This window comes from Aythya marila (genome assembly GCF_965140915.1).
Source record: "Aythya marila genome assembly, chromosome: 21".
NCBI lineage: Eukaryota > Metazoa > Chordata > Aves > Anseriformes > Anatidae > Aythya > Aythya marila.
Genome location: NC_139062.1, coordinates 1,199,656 through 1,213,420, shown reverse-complemented (window position 1 = coordinate 1,213,420; position 13,765 = coordinate 1,199,656). Strand labels below are relative to the sequence as shown.

Genomic DNA, 13,765 nt, shown 5'->3' with positions numbered 1-13,765 from the left:
GAACAAGTCATTTGTTCGTCCCTTTTACCTACCGACACTTAAAAGCCTCTGCTACGCTGCCAGGAATGCTTGCAATGGAGAGATGTCCCAAGGGGAGTCAAGTCTTCAACTGAGGCAAGGTCTTTCTGATCACACTGCTCCCAAGAAATCGAGGGATACTGGGACCTTAACCAAGCCACATCGTCTGAATACCTGGCATGAGCTTCACCAGCAGACTCTGAACATCTTACCCACATGGGATAAACCAAGTATGAAGGGAAAAATGGGACTTAAAATCCTCCTGCTTCTCTCAACTCCTGTAAAATGGACTCGCTGCCACTCTAGGCCCCCAAGAGGAACCAGGAAATGCACAAACATTACAAAGAGACAAATACACATAAATCTCCAAAGGGTATTTCCTAAATTAACATAAAAAGTACAGGAATTAAGACAGCACACTGTGCAAACGAACACATTCCGAGCCCTCACACGCTGTGGAGAAAACCTTGAAAACACAGCCTAGATGGTAAAGGCTCGGGATGCAGAGAACCACAGTCCTAAAATAATAAAAAATAAAAGCTCAACTTTTTTTTAAACTTGGCACCTAACACTGAATGAGTCCCACATTGCAAATGTATCAGAAATCTCGAAGATCTCTGTTTTAATAATCATTGCAAATAAAATAAAATTAAAAAAAAAGATGGAGAATATTTTTTTTCCACAGTTCTACTACAAAAATGCTTGGTAAACACGAAGTATTTTCAAGAACATTTTCCTCTTTAAAAAGCTATACTTGATATGTGCTTGGAGCAGAATTTTTTTAATTGCTGCTCTAAGATTAAGGAGGAGCTCGTGATCCCGTTAGAGCTCTCAGTACAGCAATGCCTCTTTATACCCACTGATCTCAAATGGCCAAGGATTATATTTAAAATACGCTCTTCATGCAAACAGTGGCAGGATGTCTTACCGCTGGTTTCCCTCAGAACTACATCACGTGGGAGGAGTTCCTGCAAAGATGCTGACCAGGCCTACCAATGAGTCTGTCCCAACCCTCAGCAGGTCTCAGGGCACTCAAAGCGAGCCCCAGAACTCCGCATTGCCACGAACCAGCACCAAAGGCTGTGCCTGGCGAGTGCCCGTACCTGTATTTGTTGGGGAACATCCTCTCGCAGTCTTTGCACTCGTAGACCTGCCCATCGCCAAGGCCCTCCTGCTTGATCTCGTCGTTCAGAGTCTCGTAGAGGGAGCTGACGGAGTTGCAGGCGTACTTCTTGTGTCGCCGCAGGTCCAGCTTTGACTGAAAAAGCTCGTCACAGTCCTCGCAGCGGAACGTGTGCTCCTCTGAAACAGACAGACCAAAGGATTTGGACTCGAGGACCAGGACATTCAAACGATTCCAGCTATTTTACCCAATGTTGTGCTTGTAAAGAAAATGTAATATTCTCATCTAAAAAACCAAACAAACAAAGAGGAGATCTGCAAGTGACAGGACAGAGAAACCAAGGCAGGCGGTGACGGCAGAAGGGTTTCACTTTAAGCACTAAAAGCAAGCCCTCGTGCGCGGTGGCTTTCGGAAAGCACCGGCGAGCTCCTCCTCAGCGGGGGCTGCCAGGAAAGAAAGGAACCACGCTGGGATCAGGGCCGGGGCTGGGAGCAGCACATCCCAGCCCCAGCACAACCTGGGGACGCTCCTCTCTCGGCGAACGCCCTCCCAGCACTGTCCTCTCGGCTGGCCCCGCGCCGCCGAGGAGCCCGGTGCGCCATCAGACAGGAGGGGTTCAGCACCAGAGCACTGCGGAGGAAAGGAAAGGGAGCCAAAGTCTTTGTTGTTGTGCTGGGCTTCTTTTTTTTTTTTTTCTTTCCTTTTTTAAAAAAAAAGTTCTAATGCACATAATAAATTATTGTAGTCAAGGTCAAACAAATTAAAAAGAGGGCAGCTATTATTAAGTTTACAAGGCAGCATCCTGACCATGGTGCCAAGTCAAACAATCAGCTCAGAGCTGTAAATTTTCCAGGAGAACAACCTCTGCGAGGGAGTCGGGACAGCTCGGGGTTTCTCCACCCTGCAGCCAGCTCGAAGCAGCAGCTTCCAGCGACCACTGGGCCCTTCGTGCTGCGCTCCCCTGTCCCTCTGCCCTCTTCCTCTGCTCTCTGGAGCTCTGTTTCGTACCAAGCGTTATTCTCTTTGTCTGATTACTTCACTTTCAAAAGGAAAGCCTGTAAAATGCATTGCTTCAGAGGGAAGAGTGGCAATACGCTTCCTACAAGGTGAAGCCAGGAGGAGAGGTGGTGATGGAGCAGACAGCAGGGTGACACTGGGCCGCCCTCACCTCTTGGCCACTCACCTGTCTGCAGCTGGCTTCAAAACCCAGCACCTTCCAGCAAACCCTCGGTTTAAAGCACTGAACACGCTCGTCTGCTCCTGCTTTCACACAACCACTGCCATCCTGCTCACACCGTGACACAAGCACCAACGTGGGCAGTGTCACACGGGGACCGCCGCGTCCCTGCCCGCGCTCCGGCGGCCGTCTCCTTTTCCACCCCTCTCCCTGCAGAGTATCTCAGCCCGGGCTGTGGTTTCTGCCCCGTGCCCCTGCACCCCAGTGCCTGCACCCAGGCTGTGACTTGCTCCTGAGCTGACAGCGACCGGCGAGGTCCCGCAGCTGCTGCACAACCGCGTGGGCAGACAAAACCCCCGAGGTCGCACCTACATGGAAAGTATCAGCGTGGCCGCGGGCTGGAACGAGCCAAAGAGCTAAAAGAGAAAATATCGCTGAGACACGATCAGCTGTGCCCTGCTGCTTATCCGAGCAGCACGTCTCGTGCTGCTAAACCCAGCTTATGCAGAGAATAACCCAAATGCAGAGGTGCTACAGCATTTCCTGAAAGAGAGGGATGCAAGAAGAAATAAAATGCAACTGGTCGACATCTTCCTTTTTGGGGATGGGTCGGGGGAACAGGTTTGACTAAAAAAGCCAACCTAAGGGAAGAAAATGCCGGTGTCTTTCCCATTCCAACTAGTTTTGACACATCATATATATACCCTGTACTGGTATCAGCAGTCTCACAGGGAAGTGGATTAGCCCCTGTTCTGCTCCTTAGAAAAATTCTGTTTATTAGCATTTTGTAGAACAGCACTAATATGCATCTCGTGTGTTTTAGGTCCCCGGGGAAGAAAACCTGGAAATTAGGACATAATAAACTACCTAGCACTATTGAGAGACTGTGCATTACCTATCATTAAAATAATCCAAACTGCTTTTTATGAAAATACAAAAAGGGAAAGAAAAAAGGAACTGCAGTATCACATTAAGGTCTGTTACTGCGTTTTACTTCTAACAACAGCACGGAGCGCATGATGTTAGCTAGCAAAATTTAAGATTTCACCTGGGTTTATGGCCTGACAAAGTCCCTGGCAGGGGCAGGCTCGGTGCGGGGGCACGGGAGGGGCTGAGGCGTGCTGCACTTCTCACTCGTGACCCATCCAAAGCCCAGGTGAGAAGAGCCGGGCACGAAACATCAAGTGCCCAAACACGCACTGCACGGGCTGAGGACGTAGCCTCGCTGCGCCATCTCTCAGTGCTTAAAGCACTCACGTTAGCTCTCACGCACACCGAGACGAGCGCTCAGCTGCTTCAGCGCCGGGGTTTTGTAGCCTCAGACGTCAGCCTGCACTCTGAAGTGCCCCCGGTGCTGCCAAACACCACGGCACTTTTGTTCTGCTCAGGCTCCCAGCGACGCACGTGGGGCAGCAGTTCATCGCCCTGTACAGCCGGCTGTGCTGCAGGGAGCGGGACAAAGCCTCTCAGGGGGCAGCCTGGCAGAGTGATCCTCTGCCTCAGAACTCACCCGGCAAACCTGGTAGTTCTCCTCCCTGCTCTCCTCTAAACACACTGATGGCTAAATGCGACAAGGCTTCGTTTTTGTAGAAGAGACTGAAAGCCCTCTGGACTGGAGATTCCCAGATGGCTTCACCTCTTGAGAAGCTTCTACAAAACTCAGCATCTCACAGACAAAAACCGTGGCAATTCCCCAAATGATAAGCTTGGAAGGGAAAAACATTTATTCTTTTTTTCTTTTTTGACTCGAGAAAATACATTAAAATGACTTCCCAAATCCATACAAGGTTTTTCCTATCCCAGACTGAGATTTATATGATTAACCACACCTTATTTTACCCAGAGTATCCTCCAGGAACCAGAAATCCACTCGGAGTTTGGCAAATGAGCCTCAGAGAATAATTTATTGCATACCCAGCTGAAGATGGATGACTCAGAGGCACCCTCCTACAGCTCCCACCCTGATGTTCTGCTACCTGTTGTTATCAACAAGAAGAACATTTTTTTGCCCGTTCGTTGAGATTACAGTTTAGGTAGATAGACAGACAGATGAAATACGTTAATAACCTCGTTAATAACTGTTACAGAAGTCATTTTCTTCCAGTCCTCCTTGTTCTCGGAGCAGAATTACCGGCCTCACACCGCTACACACAATGTAAGGCGATCCTCAGTCGGCAGTGGCTGGCACAGGCACGCTTACACCAGCTGAGGAGCTGCCCCCTTCGGACTTTATTAAGAAATGGAAGAAATAACAGAAGAAACAAGGCAGCTGAGATGAGACATGGAGTCTTTTTGCATTTGCATGTCTTGTGTGCTGCACAGATTTTATAGATCTAGCCCTTGCACATCAGTTAATTGAAAAAACCCTGTTTTGTCCAGCTCCTGCTTCAGTAACAACAACGTCCCTCTCCTACTATCCAGTGCAACAGCTTTTTTGTAGGTAGAAGAGATGGATGATAGAAGAAATAGGAAAATAAATGCTTTTTTCAGAATATCTGGATTTGGAAAAAGGAATGTTTCTTGAAAAGAAGATTTAAAGGACTGAAAAAATATGATCAAAAGGCCTGTAGTCACATGTTACACATGTCACCACTGGCTGCAAATATTATTCTGATATTCACACAGGCTAAGCAGGGGAAGCAATGACTGGCTGGTAGAGCAGCTGGTTATCTCCTATCAATACCCAGCATTGCATTCTGTTTTCTGAATTTCAGAACATTAGAAATCAGACTTCTCAATAAATACTGCTGCAGGGAAAGGAACTGACCTGCAGACCAAGGGCCAGGTCATCACCCTGCAAAAAAAAATCCCCAGTAACAAAGGAAGCTCAGAACTGAACTAACAAGACCTGGTGTCTGCTTTGTGCCTTTATACGAGACACCCAGTTTTTACACTTTAGGTTCATTACAGTTCTTTTTCTTTCCTTAAGCATCAAAAATAAAAAATATCACCCTTCAAAACAAGTTCTCATTAAAGTTTTTGTTCCTTCTTCAAGCACCACAAATAAAAATACTGCCCTTCAAAAGAAGGTTCCTGCCTCAGTACCTTACAGAGGAGAAGGGGATAAAAAGAAAAGAAAAATCCAGTAACAAAAAATTGCTGCCTGCTCTCTATGTCTTGTTTGTCAAATCTATGGTTATATGTGTCTATCTTAAGTTCCATCAGTAACACTCAGGACAAAGCAGGAATGTAGCAGAAAAATAAATCAGTGCCTAATAGCTTTCAGAGAAACCAAGGGGAACACAATTATGTGGCATCTACATGCTAATCTACCAGACTTGAATCTCAAAGGAGTTCAAGTGCCCTACTCAAAATTCCTGCAGTGATAAGGGGTCTGCTGTGTTTGGCTGGGGTTTGGATAAAAGATTTTTATGATAATTATCTTTGTGTGGAACAATTTTGCATTTTCTTTCTTGTTAATTCAGAATCGAAATGGGGGTGCGAGGCAGCAGGAAGATAGCATTACTGAAAGTAAAAAGTATTAAGAAGTCAAATATTTAATGTTGGCCTATTATAATTCGAAAGCAATTATGTGGCAAAAGCACTAGACGTTACCAGGAAGATACAGATAAATGTTACATAATGACAATGATGGAAAACAAGGAGCACTTTTTGTTGGCTCAAATAAAAGCCTGTTAGAAACAGAAATGCTAAACAGTGACGAATTTTCTTTCTGATTTCTCCCTGGCATCAAAAAAGGTATGTGTTACTCCATGGCTGCGAGTACAGAAATTATTCATGTCTGTGTGTCGGTCTCAAGAAAATTATTAACTTCTTTGTGGGGAGAACACTGAAAAAATAATTCCAAACCTGACGTCTCAGTGAGACAGCAGCTACTGCAATGCCTGCTCATAAAGAGCACTAATCCTCAAACTCGAGAGGATCCTGAGAAGTATTTCAGGCTAATTGTTCATATCGCTTATACACTCTTAAAGAGTTTTACTGCAAATCTGAATCTGAACATTATATTCATACACAGGTGAAAGAAAAATAAATGTGTTGTAGGATGTCCAGGTGAAATAATTCAAATTCCAGCAATTAATCACATAGAGCAATAGTTCCAGCTAACAGATTATAAAAGGCTGATAGATGAGAATGTATTTTTAGAAATGAATCATCAAATAATAATGAGAAACCTGAAACAGGCTCTAAACTCAATGAAAGAACAGAAAAAGACAAATAACATGCCCCACAAATCTCTTCACTTGAGATAATTCCTGCATCTTTTACACTGCTCCCCGACATTCACTGTTACCAAATGTTGAGAAAACCAAGAACTTCATAAAATACAGCAGAACTTTGCAAGTCTGGACTGATTTTCATTTATGGATCACAATGTACTTCACATTAGGTTAGGACTGAGGACTGCTCTAGTATGATAGAGTTTTGCACTCATTTCAGGAAAAAAGTTCAATTTTCAAATAAACAATTTAAGAATTGGTATAGTTTTCTTTTACTTTAGACATGCCTGTGCTGTTGCCTTGTTTCTATAACATTTTTGGGCACGGCGTAGCAACTCTTTCCTCGTTTTCCTAAGAGGTCATTTCCACTGCGGAGCGTTTGTATGGAGAAGCTCTGTCACTTGAAATGAAAGAGGTGGGACGCCAGTCACATGGATATTGAGAAAAGCACTTTAACAAGCAAAAAAATATCCAAGAGACACTCTCAGATTGCCAGATTGCTTCAGGCCATGTGTCCTGCCAGCCTGTTCTCCCGCTGCCAGCACCAGCTACTGCAGGGAGCGTGCAAGGCCCCTGGAAGACAGGAGAGCAGCAACCTGTCCCCAGGGAGCTCCTCCTGGCTGCCTCCAACAGCCTCTTATGGAACCTGCTCAGTCTGTTCTTCCTTCCCAAAGCCCTCAGTCTGCCAGTTACCTTACCCTGGGAGTTCTGGCTACTCTTACTCTGCAGTAACACGTTTCTCTTCTTTGTGAAACTAAATTTGAACTCAAGGTTTGCAACAGTCTAACAGAATAGCAAGCAGAAAGCTTCATGCTTCTTTCTTTTTATTAAGAAGGTAAGTATTTTATGGCCATCTTAGCGCACCATGAAAAAGGAAGGACTCAAACTCTTCTCCTTCCCCATCCCTCTCTACACATCCTCTTGAATTTCACGAAGCAGTTTTCATGTAATAAGAGAACCTCAAAATCTTAGCACATTGCTCTTTGCCCTAGCTTACTAGAAAACTTCTAATGTGGACAGCATAAAGGTCTTTTACACAGTCTGTGTGATTACTGAAACTCGGTAATAAGCAGGATATTTTAAGGAAAATACATGAAGGAGTGAATAATGCTTAGTCTGTCACATTGCTTCACACGAGATGTGCAGCCAAGGAAACCACCTGAGCCATGCACCTTGTCCGGCAACACCAACTTGCTGTGAGGCAGGACAGACACTGCGGTAATAAAAATATGAGCTTTCTTTTAAAAATAATCATTCTTTTCCCCTTCACCACATCAGTTCATGGTTTCAGAGGTGCTTGTTGTAGTAATAATAATTCTAGTGACGACTCTTCCATCCCCTGCCAGGTCCCCTTCTCCACATAATCCAAAGCTCTAAAGACCAGAGTTCTGCAAGTCTTGGGATGGTTTGGCACATTTTTATGGCACAACGTTCCTCGACAAGAATTAAATGAATCAGTTGCATGCTTTGAAGGTAATAAAAGCTTGTTTGCCATCATTGACTAAGGTAACTACTCTCACCAGTGAGAAAGAGTGGAAATAAGCAGAAAATATGAACAGCTGCACAAGGGGCGGGCACCAGGTCAGGTTTTTGTCCCAGTTCAGCACTAATCGGGGTTCTTGAACATTCCTAGGTTGGCTGGTGAGAGGTGCAGAAAGGTCCTAGCTCGCAAAACGAGGCCTTACCTTCCATGCTGGGCGCCATGTTCCCAAGTGAATAACCACCTTCCTTCAAATACACCAAGAGCTCTTCTCCTGGCTCAATTTCTTTAATAACTTTATAATAGATCTGGGAATCAGAAACAAAAAAAAAATAATAAATAAATTGAGAGACATGTTAAATATGCAAAGACTTGCATTTTACATTTTTAACCAATAACTCAAATTATTCCAGCTAATAGGGGAGGCTGTCACTTGATTTGCATAATTGCTGCTGAGAGCTCTTTTTTTCCTGCCTTTATTTTACTCTGTGCATGTCAGAGTTTCATGCAGTTTGGACCATAAAGTAGTATTTACAGTAACAGCCTCTCTCATTTATATTACACAAAAATCTTCCAATTGTTTTTCCTACCTCCTCTAAGCTTCGTGTGTGTTTGTTACAGCAAAGGGAAAATCAAGCTGATGGAATTGACGCGGCTAAGTCTCTGCTTCCCTAAGCTGAAACTGGCCTAATGATTACAGAGTGGAATTAGCATCCCTCACACCGTTATTTTGTGGATTACTCCCACCTACAACCTAAGGATCTGACTCCTAATGACAGCACCTGAGCAGTTTATCCTCGCTCACATCCACTGCCTAATGAGGGAAGCTGCGTGTTCTGAGGTGTGACGAGGACACGCTGCTGGCCTCCTGCACCTCTGCTACTGCACTGCAGAACAAACCCGGATTGGAAACAGAACTCAGACAAGGGCAGAGACCTCACGCCAGCTGTGTGCACCATTTAAATACCCATTTAAACTGCGTAGAACATGGTTTAAATGATATCCAGGCCTTATGTGGGTGTCCTGAACCAGTGTGTTCTACTCCAAGGATGCATTTCTTTAGAAAAAAAAAATACAGGAGAGAAATCAACATTATCCAAGGTGCAACAAGGTGTAAGGTTGCAAGGCATCAACTCATCAGTGCATGTGTTCATAGCACCTCTTCTGATACATGCACACACCCACCATGCACTCATCTGTGCTGTCCTACACCCAGAGCAAAGAGGGAGCAGGGCAGCATGGCCTGTGGCCGATGGGTGACATGAGAGCGGACCCCACTGGCCTCGTGCCTTGAGAGAAAAGAGCCAAGTACGTGGGGAAGGAGGCTGTGCTGACCGCAGCCTGCTTCAGCCAGCTCCTGGTGCTGCCGGACCCCCGCATCGGTGCGCCTCGCGGGTCAGCAGGGTGCGAGCACTCGGTGCCTGGAGCCGGGAGGTGCCTTCCTGAGAATCCTCGGCACAAAATAACTGTGAAAAACAGCAGCAGCAGGAGCTCAGTGGCAAGATGCCTTCCAAGGGAGTTTTCCAAACCTTCAGAGCATGCTGCACCCTGTTCTCTTCCAAACACCACCACGAGAATTCAACAGGTAGCAGTGACTAACTGCAAAGTTTTATTTGCACTCCCTTGAGTAGCAACGCATCAAATTCTTTTTGGGGACATCCCCTGTCAGCCCCGAGGGAGAGCCCCGAGCCCTTTTTCCCTCGGCGCCGCCCGAGCCCCGCTCTCCCGGCCCGGCCCGGCCCGGCCCGCCAGGGGGCAGGCTCCGCCCGCGCACGGCCCCGGGCCGCGGGGCTCCCCTCAGCCCCGGCTCCCCTCAGCCCGGCCCCGCGGCCCCTCCGCCGGCCGGCACGGCCCCGAGGAGCGGAGCCGAGGCCCTGAGGCGGCCCTGAGGCGGCCCTGGCTGACGGCGCTTGGCAAAGCCCCTTTCTGATAAGCTGAATTCGCCGTTTGATCGCCCCGGCTGCCCGCGTTGATCCTCTCTGAAGCACGCTCGGAAAGCCCTGCGATTTCAATTGCCGGCTAATCGAAATATTAACGGCGTGTGTACGAGCAGAGCGGAGCCACCCAACAGAAAAGGATGGAAAATCTCTGCCTCAAGACACGGCCACCCTGTGTTTGAGAACACGCCGCGGGCTTGTGACTCCACAACACGTCCCAAACCGAGCAGAAACCCTGCCCTGCACTTGGCAGAGCCCTTAGCACAACATTGCCCTGCTCTGTAACTAACTCATCCACCCAACACGCACACACCCGCTCCAGCCGGGCACGATCACGAAACCTGGGCTTGGGTCGCTGGAGGTGCCAGCAGCACCCCTCAGAGCAAACCCGACAGCAGCTGGGTGCCCTGGTGCAGATGGAAGGAGCTGGGGGTGCTTCTGAAAGATGGCCCTGAACTGCTCAGCACCGACTGTGTGGCTGCACTTCTGCAGATTCCACTGCAAACAAGGGATTAGGTAACATTCTCCCTCGTCTCATTCCTTTTTTCATTCGCACTTTTCCTTGCCCGCTTGTTCAACAAGACAAGCTTCAATCAGGACCAAACCACACTGAGTTTAATGGTAAATATGCCTGGGGAAAAAAAAATAAATAAAAGAAAAATAAAAGAAAAAAAGAAAAACAAAACAAAACCAAAAAAAAAAAAAAAAGACTAGGAACAAACACTGACCTTAGGGCTTGGCTCAGTAAAACAGAACTCATAACACACTATCACTTGGAGCTACCTAAGAGAAGTAAGAAAATAACTCAATATTGCTATTAACCATCATTTCTCTTTCAGCTAGTAATCCCAAACCTAATCAGCACTGAAATACAAACAACAAAATAAAAGGTCTACCTAGTTCTTCACAAATACATTCATTAATTTTACCTGGGAAAAATCTGTCAGAATTATAATATTAAATGGTTAATATTACTTTTATATCATAATCTTAACTCCTTTATCCCTCCTGTTTGTTTTTAGAACAAAGTACCTTATTGTACATAAACACATTGCTGCAAACAGTCTGTCAAGAAATACAGTGCAAGCTTCATTAATTATTAGGAAAAAGTTGAATTCTGCTGGAGTCACATTAATTTCATCAAACATTTCATTATAACAATTAACTTCATCTTGCAATCATGTTACTGATGCTCTGAATTAATTAAAACTATTGCTGTGCTTCCTTTTCTTTTTTTATTTGTTGCCCACTGAAAAAGATCAGATTTACTAATCCAACAGAACATTTACATTCATATCATTTATATCCATCATTTAGATAAAAATCCCACACATTATCATTTCTTTCTCTCACCACAAAAGGGCACCAAATAAATATTAAATCAGCAATCTCTCATAATTATCAGTAAGTTTTAGTTAAACATAAAACAGTTAATAATATAACTCAGTTTTGGGTAATGCTCTAACAGAAGTTTGAAATTACTACATTTTTATTTTTATAAAAAATATTCTGCTTTCTAGGCACAGAGAATTAAAGACAGAAGAAAAAAAGGAAAGGAAAGAACAGGGGAATATTTTTCCTAATCTGGGCTCGATCCACAGCTCTGCCCTGTTACTACTCCTGCGGACGTAAACTTGGTGTCACAGAAAGCTGGCTCTGGCTCCAACATCTCGCAGCGCAAAACAAAGCAATTTGGAACAATTACTGAAAGTATTGATAACGCAGAACCACAGCACGCCGATCTCCTCGGAGCGGAGCAGAGAGTAACCCAAGCTGAACATCTTTTCTCTGAGAAAAAGTGTTCCCGAGACAGGCGGCCACGGCTCAGAAGCGATGTGGTAATTGTTTAACTGGTTCCAGTACCAGGGCAAGAGATGGAGATGAAACACATGAAGTGAGAAAAGTACGCCCGCGTCATTATCTCATTATTTAAGTATCTTTCATAAGAAACAGCACTGTTTACCTGCTGCATGAGTTATGTCTACTATTTATCTTAGCTTCAGCGCGGTAACACGTTTGTACTTCAGGCAAAAAGAGCATTAGAGAACTGAGAGAACAGCTGCAGTGTTTACCTAAAGATCAAAAAACACACCCACTAATTGCATCAGCGTGCCATGGAAGGGATGCACAAAGACAATTTAAAACGAGCTAAAAAGCTGCTGCTTTGCTGGCCTGGCAAGTAGTTAACTATCCGAAAATTCAATAAAACAACAAGGCAAATGTTTCTACCTACTGTTCGTCTAAGGCCACGCTCAGACCTATCTATGCGGCTGCCTGGCTCAAGGAGGAGTAAATACGTAAAAAGTTTGGCCTCGTGCATTTCTGGCCGGAACGGGACTGCACATTTTGCTTTTGTTCAGCCGTTTTCCTCCTTTGGAGTAGCCTTCCCTTTGTCTCCACTACACCACATTGCTTTTTATTTCCTCTTTTTAAGGCATTGTATTACATAGCAAGGAATCCTGAACACAGACTCACAGTATGAGGTTATGTATGTAAAAATATATTTTAAAAAATCTGTATTATATACACACACACGAGATTGATTTATTAAACAGAGGCCTATTTTTTTTCCAGCACTGTAACTCCTGCTAGCCCTTTTAAAAAATATATGTAACACAAACAAAAGCAGCAGCTATCATACTGAAAGCAAGCTCATGGCTATTATATTTATTACATATACTCTGTTTAATATTACAGTCTCCTGAATAAGTACAGCTAAACTGCTGAAGTATTTGCCCTATGAAGGCAGCAGTAGCGACACGAAAAAATAAAACAGAAGTCATGTATCATTTTCCAGATGCATTCACCAAATCGTTTCATTTTTCTACCATCTTTTTCCAGCCCTCCTTTAGAAACACAGGCATCTCAGTCAAACAAGGATCTTCTGTTCTTTTCAAATACCTATCAAATGAGACTAAATATAAAGGAAACTGGCTAACATTATTTTGCATTTGAAAATTATTTCATTACTGAAAAATAGTTAATGAAATGTCTCTAACCTCTCAACATTTTAATCTATTAATTTAAAAAAAACAAAAAAAAACAAAAAATAAACAAACAAACAAAAACATTCTGAGGTGCAGATTCTGTTGCCAATTACTTCATTAAAGAATCCAGAAAAAAAATCTCTGGATATTCCTGGGATTGTTCCCGAGTTACAGGAATGTAAAGAAGAACAGAATGTGGTCTATTTGTGAAAAGAAAAGAAAAAAAAAAAAAAAAAAAAAAAGAAGAAGAAGAAGAAGGCGCAGAGGACCTTCTCCCCATGTAAACATGTTTATTTTTTTCCTGAAAAGCAAATGGTTTTGATTAAAAGCTTGTCCTGGCTCTCATCAACACAATGCTGCTTAGTTATTTTGTGGGTAATCTTTTATTGCAAGGCTTTTCTTTCCTTTGCACATGCACAAACAGAAAATAAATCTTTATGCTTCCTGACCAGAGAAGATAAACCCTTTCTCCCTATTTTTTTGAGTCCCTGTTACGGGGAAAAAAAAAAAAAAAAGAAAAAAAAAAAAGGCACCCTGCTAACAACATGAAATTAAGGAGTGTTGGAAGGAATAGCACCAGGCGGTAGCACTGGGTAGGACCCAGCAGTGCTTGCTCACCGCTCGCAGCAGGTTTCCTGCTTCGGGAGCCCCTGGTGCAGGGCCGCAGCTCTGCTCTTGCACCCGCGGGATGCTCGCAGCGCCGCCCCGCTCTGCCCTGGGTTCTGGTGCACAGGGGAGCAGGGCTGAGGCCGGTGCTCTAAATATATCACAGGGGCAGAACGCAGGCATTCATTTTTAAAGCATACAGCAGCCCTGGCCGCAAGCAGAGCTCTCCCCTGTTGTTGTTAGGAGGAAACTCACG

At 44.6% G+C, this 13,765-nt stretch overlaps 1 protein-coding gene across 3 annotated transcripts in view; it reads right to left on the bottom strand.

The window, feature by feature from the left end:
* PRDM16 (PR/SET domain 16) overlaps positions 1–13,765 on the bottom strand; it is a 282,537-nt gene that overhangs the window by 33,384 nt on the left and 235,388 nt on the right. For all 3 annotated transcript variants that reach the window (XM_082777087.1, XM_082777085.1, XM_082777086.1), the window contains exons 5-6: positions 8,185–8,287; positions 1,122–1,320 (exon numbers count right to left, since the gene is read on the bottom strand). In XM_082777087.1, coding sequence (XP_082633213.1) covers positions 1,122–1,320; positions 8,185–8,287 — 302 coding nt within the window. The remainder of the gene's footprint in view (positions 1–1,121; positions 1,321–8,184; positions 8,288–13,765) is intronic.